Source organism: Pristiophorus japonicus, chromosome 13, assembly GCF_044704955.1.
Source record: "Pristiophorus japonicus isolate sPriJap1 chromosome 13, sPriJap1.hap1, whole genome shotgun sequence".
NCBI classification, from domain to species: Eukaryota; Metazoa; Chordata; class Chondrichthyes; family Pristiophoridae; genus Pristiophorus; species Pristiophorus japonicus.
The window spans coordinates 13,974,121-13,999,125 of record NC_091989.1 but is presented as its reverse complement, the minus strand read 5'-3'; the positions used below and the strand labels follow the sequence as shown (position 1 = coordinate 13,999,125).

Below are 25,005 nucleotides of genomic sequence, written 5' to 3'. Positions count from 1 at the left end.
TTACAGGGAGAGGGGGTGGAGAACAGTCTTTAAAGTTAATATTGCAATATACAGGAAGAAGGGAAGGAGAAAGGGCGATGGGAGGTGGAGGGAAGGAATAAAACAAGGACAGAAAAACACAACCACTACAAAGATTAAACAACCGTAAACAACACATGGATGAGAAAGGAAGTAAATTAACTTTTGATGCCAATTCCCTGTTTAAGGAGCTTTGGTCAAAAAAATACACACAGCAAAAACAAATGAAAACACGTTTAACCTTTGGTCTCTAAGCAGGACATTGCTGGCTTCCACATCTGCTTTGCGATTAAGTTAAGTTCACAGCCACCACTGAGCAATTAGGGAGGTTAATCTTATTTTTAAATGAGTGTAACAGGTTGTTAGTTGATCACTTTTACGCGCTAACTTCTTTAAGACCTGCGGTTAAACAGTGTTTGAAGACATATGCAGTTTGTTATAAAGCTGTAATTTCCAGGAAGTTACCATCTCCCAACACATTCCACCCTGTTTAAAGCTGCAGTATATTTTTGCGAGCCCCACTCTAATGTGGGCAATGTGTATGGCTTCCGAAACGGCCATCAAATTAAATCATTATGTTTGAGTTCTGCATTGTACGAATCACTTCCAACTTCTGCAATGCTTATTTTCCCCCGTTCCCTTCCTGAGGTGCTGGTCCTGACTGGTGACAATGGACGCTGGCAGCCCGAACTGCCACTCGACTTGTGTGGGCAACAATGGCAAGTGCCGGCAGGCTATTGGAACCTCAGGGCATCGTAACCGAGGCCGATCATGCCCTCACCTGACATGGCTATGTGCGCGCAGGTTTCCGGGCAAACTAACAGCAATTTAAAATTGTAAATGGTCTTTCAACACAGCTTCAAAGTTATTTGTTCAACAGATTCAACCCCTCTGAAGGCGTTTGACGTGCTGGGCTATAGGTATAGGGATGCTAGCTGCCCTCCGGTGCCTTTGACAGTGGGCGTCAGCGGCCTCTTCAACTGTGAGGGCACCATAGTGAAGCTCGATCCAGGGCTCAACCAACCCTCGCTCACCTGTATTTTCTTGCAGGGGTCATGGATATAAGTCAGGGGATGGGGCAGTATCTGGTCAACCTATTTTTCCCTCCCTAACCCAGATCTACTGCAGCATTGCTCCGATTGAGATCAGCGAGCTCAGCATAAGACCAGGGATCCAATCATAGAATCTTACATCGCCATCGAAGGAGGCCATTTGGTCCACCGTGGCTGTGCCATCTCTTTGAAAGAGCTGTCCAATTAATCCCACGCCTCCCCCCCCCACTGCTCTTCCCCCGTAACCCTGCAAATTTGTCCTTGGCGGGGGGGGGGGGGGGGGAGAACTGAGAGACTTTTCTGTGTGGTATGGCTCAGCTCCGCACTGGGGAGCTGTAATGTATGCATCTGTGAGTATGCTCACAGGTTTGTAGAGCTGTTGCATTGTGAGTGGCTTAGCCAATCACGTGATGGTAAGAAAACTCAATAAAACCCCAGCCAGTTGGGTCTCGGTCATCCACAATGAAGGATACAGTTGTGAGCCTAGTGGATGAACTGGTAATGTGTCGTGTGATTGTTAAACCTTTGTTAATAAACCAACTCGTTTTTAATTGCAACGTGTTGCTATGAATTCTTAAGCAAAGAACCCATGAAGCAAATACATTACAGGGGCGAGTCAACTGAGTTCCTTCAGCAACCTACTTTTAAAAAAAAAGGGAACAAAGTATTTGATTTGCAATGAAAAGAGGCCAGCTCTTTGGAGGATTACAAAGTGGGAGCATGTCGAACCCCAGGTGTTTAAACAAAGGACCCGCGATCGGCTTTGGCACCTGGTGGGAACGTGGGAGATGCTTTGTGGAAATTAGGAAGGACTCTTGATTTAAATGCAGAACATTAAACCCTTTTTGCAATATCATAGCATTTTCAAATCATAGATAACGGACACACACATCAAAAACTGAAAAAATACTACATGGTTGTGAGTGAGAGACGATGTTTTACTGGGATTATATACTGCAGCTTCCCCACATTCCACAATATTCACAAAGAAACGAGTAAAGGGCAGACGATACAGTACCTCCATGGTCTGAGACTGGTGCATGGCTTTGATTGCATTCTGTGCCATTGCCCTTGAGGAAAACGTGACAAATGCACAGCCTGTGGGGACAAGGGGGACAGGGGAGCAGGAGAGACAAAAAAAACAACAAGACAAGAGGATTGGACGCTTGTTAAACCAACACAACTCTACGAGAACGGCCACAAGACGACACTGTTCTCAGTAGTACATGAAAATACAACAGCTTTTTAACATTTTCATTTTCACTGACAATTTTTTGTTTTTTTAAAGCCAAGAGCAGTCAGAGCAAGCCATGCCTCCCCCTCCCCTTGCGGCTGGCCCCTAAAGCCCCTCTGTTAATGCGCTCACGAGAAAAAAAAAAGGAAAATAGGTCAACACACCATTTCACAGACACAGCTGCCGCACTGAAAAGACCACATAAAACTCACTGTGCCGTACAGCTTTAGTGCACACGGACCCCAGATATACGGTGGGCTACTGTGCCATCTGACGCAGTTTAAACACACAGTTGTTCTTCCATCGAGATTCTCAAACCACACTCTTGTGTGGAGCGGGCCGAGAGGGTTAAGGCGAGGAGAAATCGGCTAATTCTTTTATATTTATTGTTTCATGGGCAAAACTAAAACAATATGTTTTTCTTCCTTGAAGTTAATAATTCAAAATGCGTTGCAAGTTACGTTAATAAAACCAGCTCCTGCTTCCTTCCGTTCATTTTAATTAAGATGTTTGTACAGGGTAATGTTTCTGACGGTCTGCACTATCAGGACTGGGAGATAAGTGACTGCTGGGTTTTGACCATGGCGGAGATGCTGGTAAAGAACTGAGCAGAAGTGATGCTCTCTTTCAAAAAATGTACATCTGACTCTGTCTCATTGGACGATTCAAGTAACAAGAGGGATGGAAAGCCCCTTGGATTACAGGAGGCGCTGAGATTTCCTTGGATATCATAGCACAATTCAGAAAAAACTTGGGGGAAACTAGCGAGGCCATTTAACTGTACAATACAGTCTACTTCGTACTATCATAGTCTTTTCAAATGTATACCGTATGTACGATAACATGGTCATCACCTCAATCATCAACACTGTGGCAGATTTATTTTATTGCTTGGCTGTATATAAATTGTTTTAAGTTTGCCTTTTGTTTCATTAACCCAAAATTGGGTAGTTGTCATCTATTCGATCCAATCTACCCTAACTATCAAAGAAAGAATTAAAACCCTTAGCAATCATCCCTGTGCTCGCTGACATACATTGGCTCCCGGTCCGACAACGCCTCGATTTTAAAATTCTCATCCCTGTTTTCAAATCCCTCCATGACCTCACCCCACTCCCCATCTCCGTAACCTGCTTCAGTCCTACAACCCTCTCGAGTTCTCTGCGCTCCTCCAATTCTGGCTCTTGCGCATCCCCAATTTTAATCGCTCCACCCTTGGCGGCTGTGCCTTCAGCTGCCTGGGCTCTAAGCTCTGGAATTCCCTCCCTAAACCTCTCCGCCTCTCGAGCTCGCTCTCCTCCTTTAAGACTCTCTTTAAAACCTCTCTCTTTCTGCCCTACTATCTCCTCATGTGATTTGATGTCAAATTTTGATCGATAACGCTCCTGTGAAGCGCACTGGGATGTTAAAGGCGCTATATAAATGCAAGTTGTTGTCGTTATATTACGGCCCGGTAGTTTTACTTTGGCCGATTGGAGTGAGCCAGACTGTGGGAAGAGAGAGTTACAATATCCAGTGTGGGTTTCAGTGTTAAAGCTATATATCTAGGTCACGAAGCCTCTCTACTGGATGACTGCAGGCCAGTCAGCAGCTGAAAGAGAAAAGACAGGTTAACATCCTGGATACGACCCTTCGGAGAACTGTTCTGACCAAAAGTTCTCCCCGCTGGAAAAAAAAGTGGCCTACTTTTTCCTCTTTCAGTTGCTAACGGCTCTGCCGTGGAATTTCCCCTGTTTATTTCTGATTTGCCAACAATCGGGCTTTGATTTATTGGCCCAGGATTTGTGGTCAGTAACGGAGCAAAGCCATTTGCCGCTGGCCCCACATTACGCGTCGCACAAGGATCTTTTTGTCGAGAACTTTGGCTTTTCCAACCTTCAATTTAATTCAACGGAGCACAGTGGGGAGCCCCTTGTGCCAGCTGTTGTGACATCAATAGGCCGTCTGAGCAGCCAATCAGAAGGCAGAATTATCACCGACAGCGAACAAGAAAGCTCTTAAAATTGTAACTTTTACAAATTGTTAGAGAGAGAGAGAGAGAGCGCAAAAGAAAGATTGGGGCTTTCACATTGGGGAAAAAGCAAACCTGAAATAAAGATGGATAAAAAAAAAATGTAAAAAAATGTTGTTGAAAGTTTTGTAAAATTTTTATTTTAAAATGGACAAATTTCACACTGCGCAAAATTAAAATTGGTTTTCCAGGCCCTGCACATTTGTTTAGCAGTAATAACCAGTTACACCTAATTGCTTTGGGTATAACTTTTAGTGGGGAATTTAACAGCATACTTACTGCGGGAGAGCAAAAGTTTTGTCAGCTTCCCTGATTTGGCTGATTGCACAGATTTCCGGCTCTGTGGGGACAGCGCAGCCTGTTTTGTAACCGTCAATGACTGACCACAACTTCTGGATTTCCACATGTGGCAAATCCCGAGGTTGTTGTCAATTTCAAAGGGTCATCCCATTATGGGAAGGGGTGGGGAGAGAATGAAATCCCTGACAACCCAGTTTGTCTCATCTCCTGGTTCCTTGTGCCTGGATCTGGAATCTGCACAACACTCCATAGCTAAAGAGGACTGGGGGAACGGAGAATAAATTTAAGCACTTCTGAGACACACAATGCAAGTTCTTTTGCCCCATATTTCAAAATGTCTGTTCAAGAGACAGACAAAAGAAACATAAGAACATAAGAAATAGGAGCAGGAGTAGGCTATTTGACCCATTGAGCCTGCTCCGCCATTCAATAAGATCATGGCCTCAACTCCACTTCCCCGCCCGCTCCCCATAACCCTCGACTCCCTTATCGTTCAAAAATCTGTCTATAAGATTTCATACGAATTTCACAGGAATCCGTCAAGCGTTTGTCTACTAATATTGCATTGCATCATTTCAAAGGCCATGATGTGTTAGCAAATTTTACCAAAGACCGTGTGGTTAAATGTTCCCACCTTTACCGTTGGCGGCTGCAGCTGCTCTTCCCATCCAAGAGCTTCGGGGGAGTCCGGGCTCGGGAGACACGGAGAGAGAGAAAGGGGGAGAAGAGGGAGAGGGACGGAGGGCTTAAATGACAAGAGGTGAGAGAGTCAGTGTCGAGGTAAGACTTGGGGAAACAGCTGGCTTTGTTTCTGAAGCAACCCAGAGACCCAATTTGGAAATTTGGTGACTACCCAAATGAAATGCTCGAGCCTCGGGCACGGTTGGTTGGTATTGACAGACGGGCTGCTGAATGCACAGAAAGCCCTTGGGCAGTGCCATTATTTTATTTTGGGAGGAGGTGAAGGTCGGTGGGGGGGCAATGGAAAGACAGAAGAATTCTGTGAAAGGGAGCTTGTTTGCAGGCGAAGCTTTAAGGGGGCGAGAAGGTATTGCTCATATCCAACACTGGTGGGCCCCACCACGGGGCGGATCCACAGCCAGTGAACGTCACTTTAGAAATTTCAACGGGCAAAAACCAATGAAAATCTTTATTCAGTTTGATTTTATTTCAGCGTTAAAAACGACCTCCATTTTTGGAGAAATGACAAGTCAATGGTCACGCATGGGAGGACAGACTGACAACGCCGTTAACATAAATACCCTGTTTCTCACAGCACAGTTTCGGACAAGGGGGAAGACGCTGCCTCTTAGCCAATACCATCCAAGCTGCTTGTAAAAGTTATCACTGGGCTTAAATCCCACTTTTATTTTTTTTTCCCTTCACCCTACCAGGTCCAAATTTTCTTGAAAATTAATCTTACCAGATTACCTCAGTTTTTGTAAAATAAAGAAAAAAACTATAGGACTCTTTTTTTGTGCGTGGGGGAAAAAAAATGACATTTCGATAAAGCTTCACAGTACCTGTGAGGAATTGACAACAAAGTTACAATTGTCGGTTTTATCTTTTTTCTTGAGCTCACTGTGTTGCCCTGGACAACCGATAAAGCGGCCTTGCCGAGAATGAAAGTGTACGCGGATGGGGCTAATGTCGAGGCTGCCTTGTTAAATATTCAATGTTGGTTATCTTCAGGCTGGCAAGAGAAGGCTAATGGAAAGAGTTGTCTTGGCTTAAATGTTTTTTTCTTTAATTTTGCAATCTTACATTAGTTCCTGCATTTCCTGTGACCCAATAGAAACTATCTGTGCCCACAGTAAGGTTTCTGAAAGTAATTTCCTTCTGTCTGACACGATCAGAGGAAAACCACTTTCCCCGCTGTCAAAGAGCACTCTTTTTAACACATCTATTACCTCTGTCAGAAGATCAGAAGAAGTCTATCTTTCATTTGAGTGTTAAAACTACCTCCATCTTTTGAGAGGGGGATTTTTTCAAAAGGAAAAAAAAACATTGCACCGTTAAACCCTATAAAATTTAAGGGAAAGGGACAGAATCCTGACGGAATAGGTTTTGCTTTAGTCGGGTGTGGTTGCTCTGTAATTCAATGGTTAAACCTGCAGAGCTCCATTTATCAGGAGAGGTAACTGGTCTGTCACTTTTAATCATGGACAAATTAGTGATTAAATGGATTCAGCCTTCTCTCCAGCTAATTCTGGTCTCGACACAGCGTCCATGTTTAAACAATGCTTATTCTAAGCCCCAATCAACTGTGTTATTATTTTTCATTTCATGTTATCCTTGTTTATTTTGCTCCTACCATCGGTCTCTCGGAAGCCCAGAGCCGTCGGCGGAGACAGACTCTTTCAGCGCTCGGGTAAGCGAGGTGGAGATGTATGGAAACCAGATCAGAAAATGCTTCAAGCACACAGCAGGGGTCAGTCAGTCACTGAATGAGGGGAGACAGGCTATAACATTTCAGGGAGCGGGACCCTGCAGCAGCTGTGATGGACTGAAATATTATTTTCCTCTCTGGCTCGCTTTCATCTATAGCTGACAGGAGTTGTGGGGCTTGCTGATACATTTATTCTTGCGTTCCCAGCTGTAGGTTTACTGGTTGAGCCTGGAACCCAGTGCAACATTAATCATCAGTGATATCGCAGGTCCAACCTTCCCCACCCCATCTCTCCCTCTTCTGCAAACCTACTGGATTGTAAACCCGGTGCAATTTGCTCGCTGTGCGAAACTGAGATTGCTATTGTAACGCCTGACATCAGAAAAATGAATTAATTAACACTACAGAAATGGGTGGGAGAATGGGTGTGCACATTCTGCATCCTATGGTGGTCATTTTGCATGGGGGAGGGTGGGGGCGTCCGTGAGGGGGAATAGACTTAGAGAAGATACCAAAGAAATGTACCCAGTGTCTCTGGAGTTTTATTTTGCCCTCCCAAAAACAACTACTTTCATAGGGAGACGATTCCAATGTGTGTGTGTGGGAGGGTGGGAGAAAGAATCCTCAATTTTAAGCAAAAGTCCGACATGCTGACCTATATTCGCTTCCAGTTAAGCAACACCTCGATTTTAAAATTCTCATCCTTGTTTTCAAATCCCTTCATGGCCTCGTTCCCTCTGTATCTCTGTATCCTCCTCCAGCCCTACAACCCTCCGAGATCTCTGCCCTCCTCCAATTCTGGGCTCTTGCGCATCCTTGATTTTAATTGCTCCCCCTATTGGTGGCCACGCCTTCAGCTTCCAAGGTTCTAAGCCATGGAGCTCCCCCCCTAAACCTGACTCTCCTTAAAATCTACCTCTTTTGACCCCACCTGTCCTAATATCTCAGTGGAGTCTCACTTTACCATGACTACTAGTACGATGGGAGAGTAGCTAACATTTTATTTCATGATGAATGTTAGTTAATTGGACAGCAAGGAGCTGAACGAGTGATTAAAAGAATGAGGCATTTGTGGAAAATGATCTAGTAAACCATTTTTTTCTCTCTTGGTTACAAGCACATGAGACGATGGGGCAAATTTCATTCCAACCCCATCATTTGTGTGCGATCCTCACGGAACCTTTGGCTGCTTCCCCTCTGGCAAATTAGAAAGCGCTTCGCAAAACACCTTTGGTGACGTCAGTGACACTTCAGGACATGTTTCTCCACCCCCCCCCGCCGTGCCTTCTCCAGAGCGGTAACATCCTTCCCTGTGATTAGGTGACCACAGCTAGCCTGGTTTCCACTAGGTGTGGGGGGAGTTAAAATCAGGGCCATCATCTCTGAAAGTCAGAGCAAGACTGATTTTGTTAAATTAATGGAAATAGTTGCAAAATGATTCCCTCAACTTAAAATTTATATACCTTTATATCTCTCATCATTGCTACTGCAAATCTCGGATGGTTAAAATGGGCCCCGTGTCCTACCTAAAGAGAAGGCTTTGAAACATTTGAAAACTTAAATTCAATAACTACTGGCGAGAAGATTGAAGCTTATTAACCTCGTCACAATTGAAAAACTTTAAAAGGGCTAAAACCATTTGGTAATAAGGAGTAAAAAAAATTAAGATTTACTTTTCGGTTGTCTATTGAAACTGGCCATCTGAAGCTGCCAGGATGAGAGTCAAGTTTAATTAAATACTGTCCGAAGGGAATGGCACAAAACAGAATCCAGTAATTAATGCAGTAGCATCATGGGCTTAAAATACCTCACTGGAGGAGCTCAGAGAGTTAGCACCATGTTGGAGGAGACATATTGATATGTAACATTTTGAATGGAAGGTGCAACGTTCTACTTCACTGGCTGTGACATATAGTTCCAATTAGCACGGGGAAAAAAACAGGCAGGATGGATTGCACACTTGCCTCGACTCAACCCATCGGGTCCCCGTAGAATTCTGCATTCCTCTATTTGCCCAAACGTCGAGAACATTGCCCTGATGTCGTTCTCGTTGCACTTTTTCGAAACCATCCCTATGAACAACTTTCGGTCTTCCACAGCTAGAAGGGGCAAAAAAGAAAAAGAAAAAGAAAAGGCGGGTGGCCATTAGCGCTAACGTTTGATCATTGCTCACCGCTGTCGACATTTCACTGACACAATAGGCAACGAGGTGAGACAGTATGAGGCGATGCTGTTATCAGTTACAGCCCCTGAAGCAAGAAGATTTTTTTTTTACATTCCTTCCAAATAAGCCAGCGGCTGAGTGTTAGTCTGAATAACAAATCAACTGCTGCAAAATATGTGTTGCCATTATCCCCCCATGGACCTCAGTTCTCGGCACCAGCCCCAACAAAAGGCAATTAGAAGGGATGTGAATAATATCCTTCCATCCAACAGCCTGAATCAGCTTTGCAATAAAATAAAGAATTTATGAATTAATATATTTATAGGCACATAGGGCAAATTTACACCACGTCATGTTCCAAAAGCTTAAACGGTTAATAAAGTGCAGCTGGATTATCGTATTTTACAACCTCAAACACTTAACAAAATGGAAATCAAATTTACTGTAAATTAGACAGCTTAAAGGCATATGTTGTGAGCTTGAGCGAGAGAGATTTTCTGACGGAAATCCAAACAGCAGAATCTGTGCACTTGACTTCCTCAATGTTGTTGCCACACGACATCAAAGGAAGTCCCCTCGAGTTTTAATGAACAGCGTGCAGTCATGGGCCTTCCCTGGAAAGTTGGGATCAAGCCTTCTTCGCCGTGGATCTGTGTCACAGTTTCAAACAGCACAAACTAAATTGGCACCACCTTGAGGTTCCACTGACAGTGGCTATCTGACTTTACCCTATGTGGATGAAAAGATCTAGATACATATATAGAAATAGCATGAGTATCCAGTCAGGTTCAGTGCAGTCAACAACAGAACTAAAATGAGAAAACTATAGTCAGCCTCAAGTTCATTATTCTATTTCCACAACGTCATCTAATCAACAGATTTTTAAAAAAAACATCAAGAACTTGATGGTTTGAGAAAGTTAACACAAAAGAGACATTTATCCGAGTGATGGATGTTTGCTGCCTTTGCATTTTGGGTTTAGTTAAAAATAACATTTTCAGATGGGTATAATAAATGCCGTCATTGTCAGGCTTTTACTGTTCCGTATGTTTATGCATATATTGAAGTACTGTCCCATAGCATAAGAATTAGGAGCAGGAGTAGGCCATTCGGCCCCTTGAGCCTGCTCCGCCATTCAATGAGATCAGGGCTGATCCACTTTCCTGCACTCCACTTCTTCACACCAGGCAACTGAATGGCCTATTACCGGAGGTTGTTTGGAGCAGAAACTTGCTGTATCAGAATAAAACGCTCATTAATAATTTAACATAAAACCTTGATGCGAATATTCTACAGGTCTACCGTAAAACATCTCTTAGATCGTCGCATGAGGGGGGCAAAGCCAAAATGTTACAGATTGGCATTGGGAGTTTTGGGAGGTGGTGAAGGAGGTGCGTATTCACCCTCCGAGTGCTGAACTGTTCTGCAGATTCTAAGTGTGATCATTTTCTGTTGTGCAACTCCTGTAAATAGGACTGATTCCAGGCTCCCAGTAATTAGGAACATAGGAGCGGTAGGAGGCCATTCAGCCCCTCGAGCCTGTTCCACCATTCAATTAGATCGTGGCTGATGAGTATCCTAACTCCAGCCACCCGCCTTGGTTCTATATCCCTTAATACCCTTGCCTAACAAATATCTATCGAACCAAAGCAGATTTTGCATCCACACATTGCCTGCCAGCTCCACTGATAACTGCATGCGATCGGCCCTAATGTCTAAGTCTCTGTACTTCAAGAGGGGAGCAAAGCATGGAAAGAAAGGATTAAAAATTTCAGCCGACGGAAAGGCCGTTGGGGTGGGATGCCAGAGAGCTGGGAAATGATGAAGGGTTGGGAAATGTTGGTGCTCAGAGGGACCTGGGTGTCCTTATACACGAATCACTGAAATTAACCTGCAGGTATCGCAAACAATTAAGAAAACAAATGGTATGCTGGCCATTATTACGAGAGGATCTGAGTATACGAGTAATGACATCTTATTGCAATTATATCATCATAAGTGGTCCCTCGAACGAGGATGACTTGCTTCCACATGGGTTCACAGATGTTTCAATGAAGGACCCGCTATTCCAGTCCAATTATATAGGGCCCTGGTGAGACCGCACCTGGAGTATTGTGTACAGTTTAGGTCTCCTTACCTAAGGAAGGATATGCTTACCATAGCAACAAAGGCTCACCAGACTGATTCCTGGGATGGGGGATTGTCCTATGGAGGAAAGATTGAGTACACTAGGCCTATATTCTCGAGAGTTTAGAAGAATGAGAAGTGATCTCATTGAAACATACAAAATTCTTACAGGGCTTGATAGGGTAGATGTCGGGAGGATGTTCTCCCCAAGCTGGGGAGTCTAGAACCAGGGGTCACAGTCTCAGAGTAAGGGGTTGGCCATTTAGGACTGAGATGAGGAGAAACTTATTCACTCAGAGGGTGGTGAATCTTTGGAATTGTCTACCCCAGAGGGCTATGGAGGCTCAGTCTTTGAGTATATTCAAGACAGAGATTGATAGACTTTTGAATATTAAGGGTATCAAGGGATATGTGGACAGTGCAGGAAAGTGAAGTTGAGGTATTAGATCAGCCATGATCGTATTGAATGGCGCAGCAGGCTCGAGGGGCCAAATGGCCAACTCCTGCTCCTATTTCTTGTTATGTTCTAGTTGCTGGCACCTGTCGAAAACACCAACACGAGTCAGTGTCTTCAGGAGCGGCGGCGGGGAGGAGAGAAACTAAACAACAACAACTTGCATTTATATAGCACATTTAACGTAGTAAAACGTCCCAAGGCGTCTCACAGGACCATTAACCGACAAAATTTGGCACTGAGCCAGATAAGGAGATATTAGGACAAGTGTCCAGAAGCTTGGTCAATGAGTGAGGTTTTAAGAAGCATCTTAAAGGAGGGTTAACCGGCATGGATATTCGACATCACAAACCAGAATGTTTTTAGGTTACTGCTTGTTGGTAAAATTTGAACACAGGATTGGTAGTGAGTTGAGAGGGTTTGCAGGAGACTCCAACAATATCAGCACACAATGAAAGAGACAGAGGACACGCCTCTCCTTCAGCCCTCTTTATAATCTAACATTGAGAAGATCATGCCCATTTCAGGACATGCAGACCTGAACCTCGTAGGATTCACCAGGGTTATTGCTGATTGCTACAATCACGATACTTAGGCCTGAATTCTGCCAGTGATTTATATCTACTGTTAATGGTAATTGTTGCAGCTGGTTTGAGGAGATGGTCAGCCTTCACATGATACTTTAAACTAAACTCCTTTCTGCCTCTTCAGGGGTATGTTAATAGCAAAGCAGTACAGCTAGTATTCAGGAAAGGTGGCATGTCTAAATGATATGTTCTCGAGGTATGGGCATGGCCGCCTTTATGGCCCATCGCCAGATGACCTGAAAAGGCGCTGATGGGTCTCCATCATGAACCACTACAGCACTTGAGCTGATGGTGTTCGGTAGGGAATTCCAGGATTTTGACCCAGCGATGATAAAGGAATAGCCATATACGTCCAAGTCAGTATGGCACATAAATTGGGAGGAGAACTTGGAGCATGACATTGCTGCTCTTGTCCTTCTTAATGATAGAGGTTATGGTGTTGAGAAAGTAAGCTTGATGTGTTGTCCTGTAGACAGTTCGGACTGCAGCCATGGTATGCTGGTACAACAACTTGCATTTATATAGCGCCTTTGATGTAGTAAAACGTCCCAAGGTGCTTCACAGGAGCGATTATCAAATAAAATAATACACTGAGTGGAGGAAGTGGATTTTGTGTCCAATAGCAGGACTGCCAATCAAGTGGACTGAATAGTTCTTCATCCAAACCTATTTTGTGACCTTGGACCAGTTACTTCGATCATCCTGTTAACTCAAGAACTGGGTAAAGGTCAATATAGAACCTGGAGATATCAGCATTAACTGTGAGATACTCATCTGCCATGGATCGTCAGCCCAAGCTTGGCTTTTATCCGAGATTATGCACTCCAGTCCTGGTGTAGGGCATGAACCCAGAACCGTCTGATCAGAGGCAAGGGTGCTACCAATGAGTCATCCCAACTTAGCAAATCCAGTCAAGTTCCAGAGTAACATCTCCTGCCCCTTCCCCTGCTCTCCAGGGTTACCTTGTGTAAAATTGTCAATAGCCACCATCCAGTTTTGGACTGGATATTAACTCAAATATTCTCGCTCATGTTTAGATTTGTTAAAATTCACTTCTGTTTTCATAGTTCTACACATCTACGTACAAAACATCACAATCGTAAGCCATGGAATACAGCCACCTTCTCAAGCTTGTGATATTGAACCCTTGCGTCTTGGCTGCACCAAACATCCTGAGTACATACAAGACCATTGTAGCACGAGTCAAGAATGGAGTCTGGTTAATTATTGAGAAACCAAAGTGAAAGGGCACAGCCCATAGTGCAAGACGCCACCACAGTTGAAATGAGTAGAAGAGAAGATAAGGTAAACCAGGAAGTCGCGGTTAGATGATGCCAAGCCGGTTATGAAAGCGACAGAGGTCAGGGATGGGCAAAGCAATCAGTCCATTCTCTCCACATCAAAGAGCCTGAAAATAAAGAGTCACTCGGAAATTGGGAATTGATTACAAGAAGCTAAAGAAAACAATTTAAGGAAGATTGATGTCCCTTGACTAGGAACTGAACGCTGCGATACAGAAATGTTGCCAACAGGTTTAAGGTTAAGGAATTAAAGGATATGAGGATAGTGCAGGCAGGTGGAGTTGAGGTCGAAGATCAGCCATGATCTTGTTGAATGCGGAGCAGGTTCGAAGGGCCAAATGGTCTACTCCAGCTCCTATTTCTTATGTGCTTATGTCTCCATGAAGATTGAAGGGCATTGCCATGTAACAACCTATAAATGGGTTAAATCCCTCTCAGTTACAAACCAATCTTTTTGTAAGAAGGCAAAGTGATCAGGGAACAAGAACCCATTCCCTAATATGAAACACGGCTCTAAAACTATTGTAAATGTAGTCCCAAAGGCTCCTAAGCTATACTTTTATATGGTAATAATATTGCATTTAGATAGTCCCTCTGACATTGAAATATCTCAAAGGCCTTCATGCAATGAATTATTCTTTGAAATGAATCCCTGACAAACGACCAACACCAGATTATCACAAAATTATATTCTCGGGACATTTATATTATCGTAAAGGCCATGTGCGGTGATAAATGTAACCACTTATCCAATTGACTGCATACAACCCAACTACATCCCATCAACAGGATTAGAAGTGTCCAGGTCTGATAGTCCTTCAGTGTAAGAAGAACAGTTAGTGGAGAATTGATGTTCTGCCACTCATCCTCACTATGTTGAGTCAACACTCGTTGCACTGTCTCCTACATTCATTTAGTATTTCTCAGGACTTCAAGACTGTGTATTTCTGTACCTCCTCCCAGCTTCTCTTTCTCTTAGAATCGTCAGGCTTTTAAAATCCCAGCTTGGCATCACCCAGTCAGATGCAGGATCCCTGGCTGATTATTCTCCTCCTTATTCCAGGGGTGCTGTTGAATGTAGTGCCCTATATCGCCACTGTGGTTACATCAGCTGATTCATCATGAACTTGTGGCCCTCTGGATTTACATGGCTCAGTTCCCTATTGGCCAACTGAGTCACGGGGACGAGTTACGCCAACGACAAAGTGGTTGGCAAAGTTTTTGTCCTCGCTTTGTCGACACATGAAGTGACGGATGCTGTTCTTCATTGCTTGCAAGTGATGGAATGATGAAAATGGCAATCACCTCTTCTACATGATTCCTTCCCCTATAACCCTTCGATATAAAGACTGGTACAACTCCAGCGAGTAATCAGTCATTGTAGAAACAGCCTCCAGAGTGTCTCATTTAATTAACCAGCTTCCTGTTTGTTAATGTCAACATATGGCATTTAATTAGTCTGAAAATTCATTATGAATTTTTATGACAACTTAATCCATAATTACTGTTTTTTTTGTTGCATGGCATTTGTTGTAGAATCTGCAACATTATTTATCATACACTTTAAAATGTAGCGTTGTAAAGACCACAGTGTTCATTCTGAAATAGATTCAAGATAAATGAGAGCGTCTTTGAAACCCAGAATCCAAGGCGTTTGCTCCACTTTCGATTTTGGGTCTCGGTGACTGACAACTTTTGGATCCAGTAGCCAAAGGTGAAATAGAAAGATTCGTCAGTCCCAGGAAAAGAGCACGAGGGTCAAGGCAACATAATTACATTCCAGGGAAATCAATTAGACTCAGTTAAGACTCGACTGCCCTTCTTCATTATAACATGGCTGCATCGGTTGAGGAGTTCCACAAACGCATCGCAAGGCTCAGTCTCGAGATGGAAACCTATTTGAAGGCAAATTTCACAACCAGTTCCGTGGGCATGAAAACCTGACCAAATGTGCAAGGAACTGTTAAGTATGAAATTAGAGTGATCGAAAGTTTGTATGCATCAGAGGTTTTGCATACATTTCTGAGTGAAGTTGCCCTACGAGACTACATTGGGGTCAGCTCTGTGCTCTGCGTCCATGGGGCCAGGGCATGGCTTGCAACTGACCAAGCTGGTCAGATATCTTCAAAGTGCTGGAGGCCCGAATAAGAATCCAGGTATATCATTGTGCGCCCGATGCGCTCAATGATAGGGCCGGCACTGGGTGCCATTTTGGGCAGAATGAGACATTGCATCCATCTTATGAATTGTGACACATCTTGGCTAATTACTGAGACACAACAGTAATGTCAAGAGCTGTAAAAGAAGATAAGTAAATACACATATTAGCATTTTTAGGAACAGGGCAAGGACATTAGACCCATAAATCAATTCTGCCATATCCTTCAATACCTACTCTCTCCACAGACCCATTTAATTGTCCCGAGCCTCCCCAGTTATACTGCCAACTTCAGGGGCCATCCTGAAGTCTATTTCAAACTTGCATTGCCTGATATGAGAATGAAGAAGGGTTGGCCAGTTCCTCCCAACTCATCCCGCTCTTCAGGACACACACAGGTCACTTTTTATTTACGTTCTACCGTTGTGTTAAGCCTGTATTCTACTTCAGCTGCCAAGGCCCTGAGCTCTGGAATTCCCTCCCTAAATAGCTTCGCCCCTCTACCAATGTTCCCCGTAATTTCTTTTGGGCCGCGCGGCCCGTTCAAAAGTCCGCGCATGCGTGTTTTTTCTCAATTTAAAAGCCGGCTCATCAGCTGCATGGGACCCTTAGAGCGCTGCGCAGTCACGCCGTTAAAGGGGACAAAGGTCTCTTATCTCTCTTTCCTCCTTTCAGACGCTCATTAAAATCTACCTCTTTGACCAACATTTTGGTCACCTGCCCTAATTTCTCCTTGTGTAGCACGGTGTCAAATTTTGTTTGCAAACGCTCCTGTGAAGCGCCTTGGGATGTTTTACTATGTTAAAGGCGCTATATAAATATATGTTTTTGTTGTTGTTCTGAATTACTGGGTAGGGAGCACTGCATTACAGTTAGTCTCGGCACCTCTGGGCTAGGTTAAAGGGAAAAACGCGAGCAAGGGTTCCATTCCTGATCACTTCCCAGTGTTTCCTGATGCATGTATGTAGGTATCAAGTGAGCCCAGGATTGGGCCTGACTCTGATTCCCTTCACAGTTGAACTCCGAGAGCATGCAGAAATCAAGCGCAAGCAGCGGAAAGAGCGTGTGGTAAACCAGTCCCACCCACCCCTTCCCTCAACAACTGCCTGTCTGTCCCACCTGTGACAGGGTGACAGGGACTGTGGTTCTCGTATTGGACTGTTCAGTCACCTAAAGACTCATTATTAGAGTGGAAGCAAGTGTTCCTTGATTCCGATGATGATGATTTTAACGTTAACAGGCACTCATTGGTTACTTTGGGGACGTACCATTGGGATGCCAAACCCATGGACCTGTATCCACCCACAGTCAGTGCCTTCACCGAGAAAAGGGAAAGTGTTTTGAGAGGCAGGAACACGAACTCAATGCACAAGAAATCCCATCTCCCATTAGTCGGTGCAAATGCTTTGCTTACCATTTGATTTTTCACTATCAGCAGGCTTCATCTGAATAGGATGATGCATCTGAAACGAAAGAGGAAACTCGAATTATTCGCTGAAACACAGAAAGCAACATGAGTGCTCCATACAGATACAATTGGGAATATTCCCAGCTGAGCATCGCTGCAAAATAACATCAATTCTTCCTCCATTATTTAAAATCACAATACCATGAAAAGCCAATGGTTCAAAGAAAAATGAATGCATTATTTAGTTCACATGCAATTCCCCATTATAATAAGCTGTTTATCTGCACATATCCTCACTTATCTATAAGGGTTTGTGTCGAATTACTCCCAGACACCAATGTTGCTCTTTGGTTTGTCCCATTCATAGGTTGCGTATTGTCCGGACGACACTTTACTTTGTGTGAGAATGTAAAAACAGGCAATAGTGAATCGGCAGCCCAGTTTGTATCTCTCCCAATTTTGAGATCCATTTTCTTCAACTCCCTGTCCCAAACACATTCAATTCAAAATGCTTGTCCTTGCCTATTCCTCCATCTCTGGCCTTGCCACACCCTATTTTTGTAATTTCCTTTAACCTGCACATTAATCTAGGTTGACACTCCAGTGCAGTGCTGAGGGGGTGCTGTACTGTCGGAGGTGCTGTCTTTCGGTTAAACCGAGGCCCCGTCTGCTTTCTCGGGTGAATGTAAAAGATCCCATGGCGCTATTTTGAAGATCAAGGGAGTTATCCCTGGTGTCCTGGGGCCAATATTTCTCCCTCAATCAGCATCACTAAAACAGACTATCTGGTCATTATCACATTGCTGCTTGTGGGAGCTTGCTGTGCGCAAGTTGGCTGCCGCATTTCCCACATTACAACAGTGACTACACTCCAATAGTACTTAATTGGCTGTAAAGTGTTTGAGACGCCTGGTGGTCGTGAAAGGTGCTATATAAATGCAAGTCTTTCTTTTATATTCCCTCTCGTTCCTCTGACTCCATCCTTCTATCCATTCGCTTTTCCTTCACCCAACCCTTGGCGGCATAGTCCTCAGCTGCCTGTGTACTGCTCTCCAGAACCTCCTCCCCAAACCATTCTGTCTTTGTGCCACCCTTAATGGAAATTAAAATCGGGCAGTTTCTACAATCTGCAGCACTCTAATGCCAGTTTTACACCTGCATGGCAAATCGAAAAATCTAACTCCCTTTCTCTTGTACAGACGTTGGCAGACTTGAGCATTTTCTGTTTTGATTTCAGCTTGCCAGCATCTGAATCTGTGTATCTTTTCATCTATTGTTAATACAATGAACTGTGTTGCTCCCAAGATGCCCGAGTCAGAACAAGGTTAGACTCACACAGAATATAAAACACTTGAGTACTGCTTTTTTTTTTGTTGGGAAACGTAACATTTCTATTTGATTCAACACTGACCTATAACTATTCTGCACCTCATAGGCTTTTCCCTCATGGTAGCAAATAATAGGCAATAAATCTGAGCAGGAAACAGTTTGAACCCTCAACCTCTATAAATTATCGTTTAAAAAAAACAACAGAAAATCAATATTTCAGCGGGGATGGTAGACAGACACTAGTCACTTTGTCACAAGTGAATAAAGTTAATGGCAGGCAGCCCACAGAGGAGTCAAACGTAGAAAGTAATGCTCTATTAACAGGACCTTAATATTTGATCAGCCATACGTTGCCCAGACGACTAAACTGTCTTAACTTTAAAACAGGCGTTTTCGGACACTTTCCCCTTTATTACAGCTCATCTCTCCCAGGAGCCGTTTCTTTTGTCACTCCCTCGGCTTTGCAAAGAAAATGCTGCCTTCATGTGGATAAAAAGAGATAGCACTCAATCGCGAGGGAAAAGGTTGTGCATCGCTGGTCAGAAAGGTTCAGGCACACTGTGGTATTCTATGTGAGGTTTCCCCGGCGACGGAATGGGCTGACTTACTTCATGACGGAAAGTGCCGCTGATTAAAAGTCTTGACCCTGGGGCCACCAAGGGTCACAAGTACCACCAATCTCAATCCCTTATAATTCTGTTTTTAAACTGTATTGATTGCACCCTCCTGTGAATCGCTCGACAGAGTTATTCTACAACTGATGACACCACAATTGTTTTTAAAATGTTCCATTCATGGATGATTTTAATTGTCCTAATTTTAATTGGATTAAAGGTTCTGTTAAAATAGAGGGATATCGTACAGATGCAGGAAATATCTGTCAGCTAATTTAATTAACAAGTAATTTCTAGGATAATATTTTTTTTAAAGGCAGCAAGGTTGCAGAGACAGTGTGTAACTTTGCAATTTAACTCTCCTGGTGCCCCAGTCATGTGTAAGTGCATCATTCCTTGGAATCTTGTAAGAACTGGCACCTTCAGGAGAAGAGAATGGGAAGGAGGAATTGATTATGCAAAACAAGAGAAAAGATTGAACAGCTCTCTGCATGTGGCTTCATAGTACAACGTCTGAAGAGACAAACTCATGAACGTCAATAGCACAGAATCGCATCTCTTCTTATTGAGAGGGACAGTGAGAAAATTCCAGGGAGGGGCAGTCATGATATATCACCTCCACCCACATTTTAAATGGCCCGCCTTACTTTAGATGTCGGCGGAAGTTTATACGTGTACAACACCAGAAACATCAAGACCACTCAGTTTTGTCCTGGGGTTGGCAAGGGCCCAGATTTTACGGGGTCTATGACCGTGTACGCTAAGTGCCCCGCAGGTTCCAGGTTTCCGCGTGTGCTGCACATGTGCAGAAACCAGGAACTTGAGATCTGTCAATTTTCAGCTTGACAGATGGTACTAATGCACAGGAAATGGACATTCGCTAGCACAGAGTTGGGCTCCTTACCCAACTACTGCCCAGCGAATGCCCATGAAACCCTTACGCCTGGTAAAAGCAGGAGTCAGGTCTTCTTTTACCAGCGTACAGGTGAAAATAAATATTAAAATACATTTTGTTAAATCATTTAAACATTCAAAAATTATTAAAATTAGTTTAGGTTATTTTTGACCTCTTTAAAAAGGTTTTAAAACAATTTTTAATTATTTTTAAAAAAATGTTTAATTAAATTGTATTTTTATTAATTTTAAACAGGTGGTGATTTATTTTTATTTAGGTTGTGTGAAATTGTTTTTTTTATGTGATTCCTATTATGCTTATGGGGATTCCGCATGTAAATGGAATCTCCATCAGCATAATGGGAATCCCCCTTTTGATTGGTTGGGCTGGCCCACATGATCCCCGGGACGCTTGCGAATTCCGTGCATCCCTTTACGCAGGCGTACACCTGCAGGCCCAGGACCGCAGGGGTCTGTCGATACGGAGGCACCAGATAGCTGTGCACTTTTCTTGCAGATCGGAGGCATTCACCCACGAGAAGCCTCAGACCGCAATTTCAGGTCGAAGGTCCTGCACTTGTATAGCTCCTTTAACATAGCAGAAAGTTAAAAAAAATTGTTCCGGGATGTGGGCGGTCACTGGCAAGGCTGGCATTTATTGCCCATCCCTAATTGCCCTCGAGAAGGTGGTGGTGAGCCGCCTTCTTGACCCGCTGCAGTCCGTGTGGTGAAGGTGCTCCCACAGTGCGGTTAGGGAGGGAGTTCCAGGATTTTGATCCAGTGACGATGAAGGAACGGCCGATATATTTCCAAGCTAGGATGGTGTGTAACTTGAAGGGGCATGTGGAGGTGATGGTGTTCCTAAGCACCTGCTGCCCTTGTCCATCTAGGTGGTAGAGGTCGCGGGTTTGGGAGGTGCTGCCGAAGAAGCCTTGGCGAGTTGCTGCAGTGCATCTTGTAGGGGGTACACACTGCAGCCACGGTGCACAGGTGGTGGAGGGAGTGAATGTTGAAGGTGGTGGATGGGGTGCCAATCAAGCGGGCTGTTTTGTCCTGGATGGTGCCGAGCTTCTTGAGTGTTGTTGGAGCTGCACTCACTCAGGCAAGTGGAGAGTATTCCATCACACTCCTGACTTGTGCCTTGTAGATTCTGAAACAGCTTTGGGGATCAGTAAGTGAGACACTTGCCACTGAATACCCAGCCTCTGACCTACTCTTGTTGGCACGATATTTATGTGGCTGGTTCAGTAAAGTTTCTGGTCAATGATGACCCCCAGGATGTTGATGTTGGGGAATTCGGTGATGGTAATGCCGTTGAATATCATGGGGAGGTGGTTAGACTCTTGTTTGTTAGAGATATGCCATGGGGAGTTGAAAGTATGGTCAAAGAGGGCATGTTTTCAGGAAACTCCTGATGAAACAAGATGGAGGAGTTAAGGGAAAGAATAGAGTGTAGTAACATCACGGCTGAAGGCTTTGCCAACAGTGGTGGAAGGGGAGATGCTTGTTTGGAAGATAGGAGGTTGCAGAGGTGGGTGAGGACACAGAGGGCTTTAAAGGAAGAAAAGAAAAGGAAAGAAGAAAGACTTGGATTTATACAGCATCTTTCACGACCACCGGACGTCTCAAAGCTCTTTACAGCCAATGAAGTACTTTTAGAGACATAGAAACATAGAAAATAGGTGCAGGAGTAGGCCATTCGGCCCTTCTAGCCTGGACCGCCATTCAATGAGTTCATGGCTGAACATGCAACTTCAGTACCCCATTCCTGCTTTCTCACCATACCCCTTGATCCCCCTAGTAGTAAGGACTTCATCTAACTCCTTTTTGAATATATTTAGTGAATTGGCCTCAACAACGTTCTGTGGTAGAGAATTCCACAGGTTCACCACTCTCTGGGTGAAGAAATTCCTCCTCATCTCGGTCCTAAATGGCTTACCCCTTATCCTTAGACTGTGTCCCCTGGTTCTGGACTTCCCCAACATTGGGAACATTCTTCCTGCATCTAACCTGTCTAACCCCCCGTCAGAATTTTAAACGTTTTTATGAGGTCCCCTCTCATTCTTCTGAACTCCAGTGAAGTGTAGTCACTGTTGTTATACAAAGATAAGCATTTTGAAATCAATGCATTGGGGCTGGAGGACCACTGGTGATAGGTGGAGGACAGGAGGCATTAGGTATACACGATAGTATTTGGGCAATGGAGTTCTGCATGAATTATATATTTTCTTGAGGGAAAGTTGAACAGATGTAACTGAAATTTTTCACTGTAAAGTACAACCTTATTTTGTTCATTCTTAGAATGACATGCCCTTGAAGTAATATTTTGTCCTCGAACTGAAGATTTTATTCAGTAGAAACATGAAAAAAAGCATTTTCTTGAAAAATGGGACAAGGACAGGGAGCAATATTCAGTTATATGAACCTTTGTGAATTGTCAGTCATGGGTAATTCTAAGAATTGGAACCATGAAGGAAAACCTTTCATGTTTCTCCATTTTACTGAGCTCATGGCAATTTAAAAATAAAAAAACCATGGTGCAATTATATTGCTCACCACAGGTCAATCAATAGCCCACATTTGATTCAATAAATCATCTTGTCTGTAACCATTAAGAGTTATACAGAGTCACCCTTGTGCATCTCATTAACAGCACCCAATGATGACCTCTTGAGACAAGAATTCGTGACGGTCCATTTTAATGAAGCTGGTGCCCATACAACATTTAGCATCTGACAAATGAATGTCTAATAGCAGCGTGTGCTGAATAGGAAACGAAAATGCACAAAGAAACTCATTCTCCGCTTTTATTGAGAGGGCAAGGATTAGAAATTAAGAAAGGTTTTAGGTATATATTATCAACTCAATCACAAATGATGGTTCAGTGAAAGTATCTAAAAATGAGTACAACATTTCGAGAAGAGAAGGAATGAAGTGTTGCTAGGTTACTATTTCTCTCCAACTCCTGTTTTGCTCTCTCTCTCCTCCTATTTCTCTCCATTACTTCCATCGCTGTTTTCCCTTTCACTTGGGTCTTTCATTTTTTACATCCCATTTTTCTCCTTCTCTTTCTTATTCTTCCATGTTTTACTTCTCTCCTGCTCATCTTGCCAATTGAGTAAACATAGAATGGCAGGTGGGGAGCAGCAGAGCATTGGGGTGCAGGAAGGGATCAGACAGAGACTCAGTTGGTGCACGGTTGGCAAGGGATCTGAATTGGTGGGAGGGTGGGGAGGAGGCAGGGGGAGAGAGTTTCAGGGGACAGCAAGAACAAAAGTATTGGGACAGGCAGGGCATCGAGAATTAGGATGTTCTCCCCAGGCTGAGGAGTCTAGAACCAGGGGTCACAGTCTCAGAATAAGGGGTTGGCCATTTAGGACTGAGATGAGGAGAAATGTCTTCATTCTGAGGGTGGTGAACCTTTGGAATTCTCTACCCCAGAGGGCTGTGGAGGCTCAGTCGTTTAGTATATTCAAGGCAGAGATCGATAGATTTTTGGATATTAAGGGAATCAAGGGATATGGGGATAGTGCAGGCAGGTGGAGCTGAGGTAGAAGATCAGCCGTGATCTCATTGAATGGCGGAGCAGGCTCGAGGGGCCGAATGGCCTACTCCTGCTCCTATTTCTTATGTAATCAGGCAGGTGAGGGCAGGCAGGATATTGGGGCTTGAGAAGGCTAGGTGAGACACCAGCATTGGGACTTAGGGAACAGGGTGGTTGAGCATTGGAGTCCGGGAAGGCAGAGTAACGAGAGCATCGGGATTCAGGAGGACAGATGGAGGTAGCTACACTGGGATTCAAGGCAGGGGCGGCAGAGAGAGGGAGCCTTCTGTTGAGGAGAGCATGACACGGACTCCAGCCAACTGGGAGGAAACACTGCAGTGTTATTGCAATCCTTGACTTCTACATTTAGATCACAGCACCAGAGGCCAAGATACCAACTGATTTATGTGCGAGCTTCAGCGAGCTGCTTGACTGTGGGGGCATGGCAGCCAAGCCTCACCCAACATCCAAACACTGCGTTTTACAGCAAGGCGTTGCTGGAGCCAGAGTGGGAACCCTGGTGATTTTACCCCTCAACCCACCCAGCAGCGCAGGGGCAGATATCAATGCCTTGGCCGCTAACCCGGCGAGATCAGCTCACGAACTGCAGGCTGGGGAGTAAAGCTGGACTTTCCTGCTCACTGCATCAACTCAAGAGCCAGGACTCGGGCTTTTAAAAAAAAATTATTAGAACTGAAACATTACGATGGCACAACAAAGTGAGGAATGAGAATAGATCATTCAGCTGGTCTAGCCCATTCTGCTGTAATCCTGATTCATGGATTAACATTCTAGATAGTCAATTCTTTTCTATCCCTGTCACAATGGAAACCATTGTATTTCTAAGCCCCTTTTAATTGAACCCTTCATCTGGCTCTCGTTATCTTACCCAGATATATGTCTGCATCCCTCTGTAATTCAAATACTTGTCATGCAAAAAATACGCTATTAACCAATGAAGGAGCCACAGCAATGGAGTTGTTTCTCCTCAACTGAATTCAGAATAATTATTAACACAGCCCACATTATTCTAATGTTGCTTTTCGCTGCAGGAGTGACATTCCCTTTTGTCTTGAGGCTTCAACGTGCAGTTAAGTGTTGCACAGATTACACTGCAGCGGTGGTTTGAGACCAGAACCTGTCAGCGACGTTGGGTCCACACAACTGGGCTGCCCCAGTGTTCTGGGCAGGTAATGTGAGAGCCTTGCTCACTGGCACCCGAGCACTGCTCACATCGTTAGCGTCGGCAGAATTTTCTTCTCAACGGCCACCATTCTGTTGCAGCAGGTATGAAGCCTCAGAGACACGAGGCTGCCTCTCCTGGAGCACATTCTCACACTGGCTCGAGTGGCTTCACAGCCAGAGTATAAAGCACACACTAGACCTCAATCTGAAGCTGAAACCACTTCACAGCAATCGAA

At 44.1% G+C, this 25,005-nt stretch overlaps 1 protein-coding gene across 28 annotated transcripts in view; it reads right to left on the bottom strand.

Annotated features, from left to right (window-relative positions):
• Positions 1 to 25,005, bottom strand: part of celf2 (cugbp, Elav-like family member 2) — a 654,485-nt gene that overhangs the window by 60,310 nt on the left and 569,170 nt on the right. For all 28 annotated transcript variants that reach the window (XM_070897133.1, XM_070897131.1, XM_070897140.1 and 25 more), the window contains 3 exons: positions 17,210 to 17,258; positions 8,969 to 9,103; positions 2,089 to 2,168 (listed from right to left, as the gene is read on the bottom strand). In XM_070897133.1, coding sequence (XP_070753234.1) covers positions 2,089 to 2,168; positions 8,969 to 9,103; positions 17,210 to 17,258 — 264 coding nt within the window. The remainder of the gene's footprint in view (positions 1 to 2,088; positions 2,169 to 8,968; positions 9,104 to 17,209; positions 17,259 to 25,005) is intronic.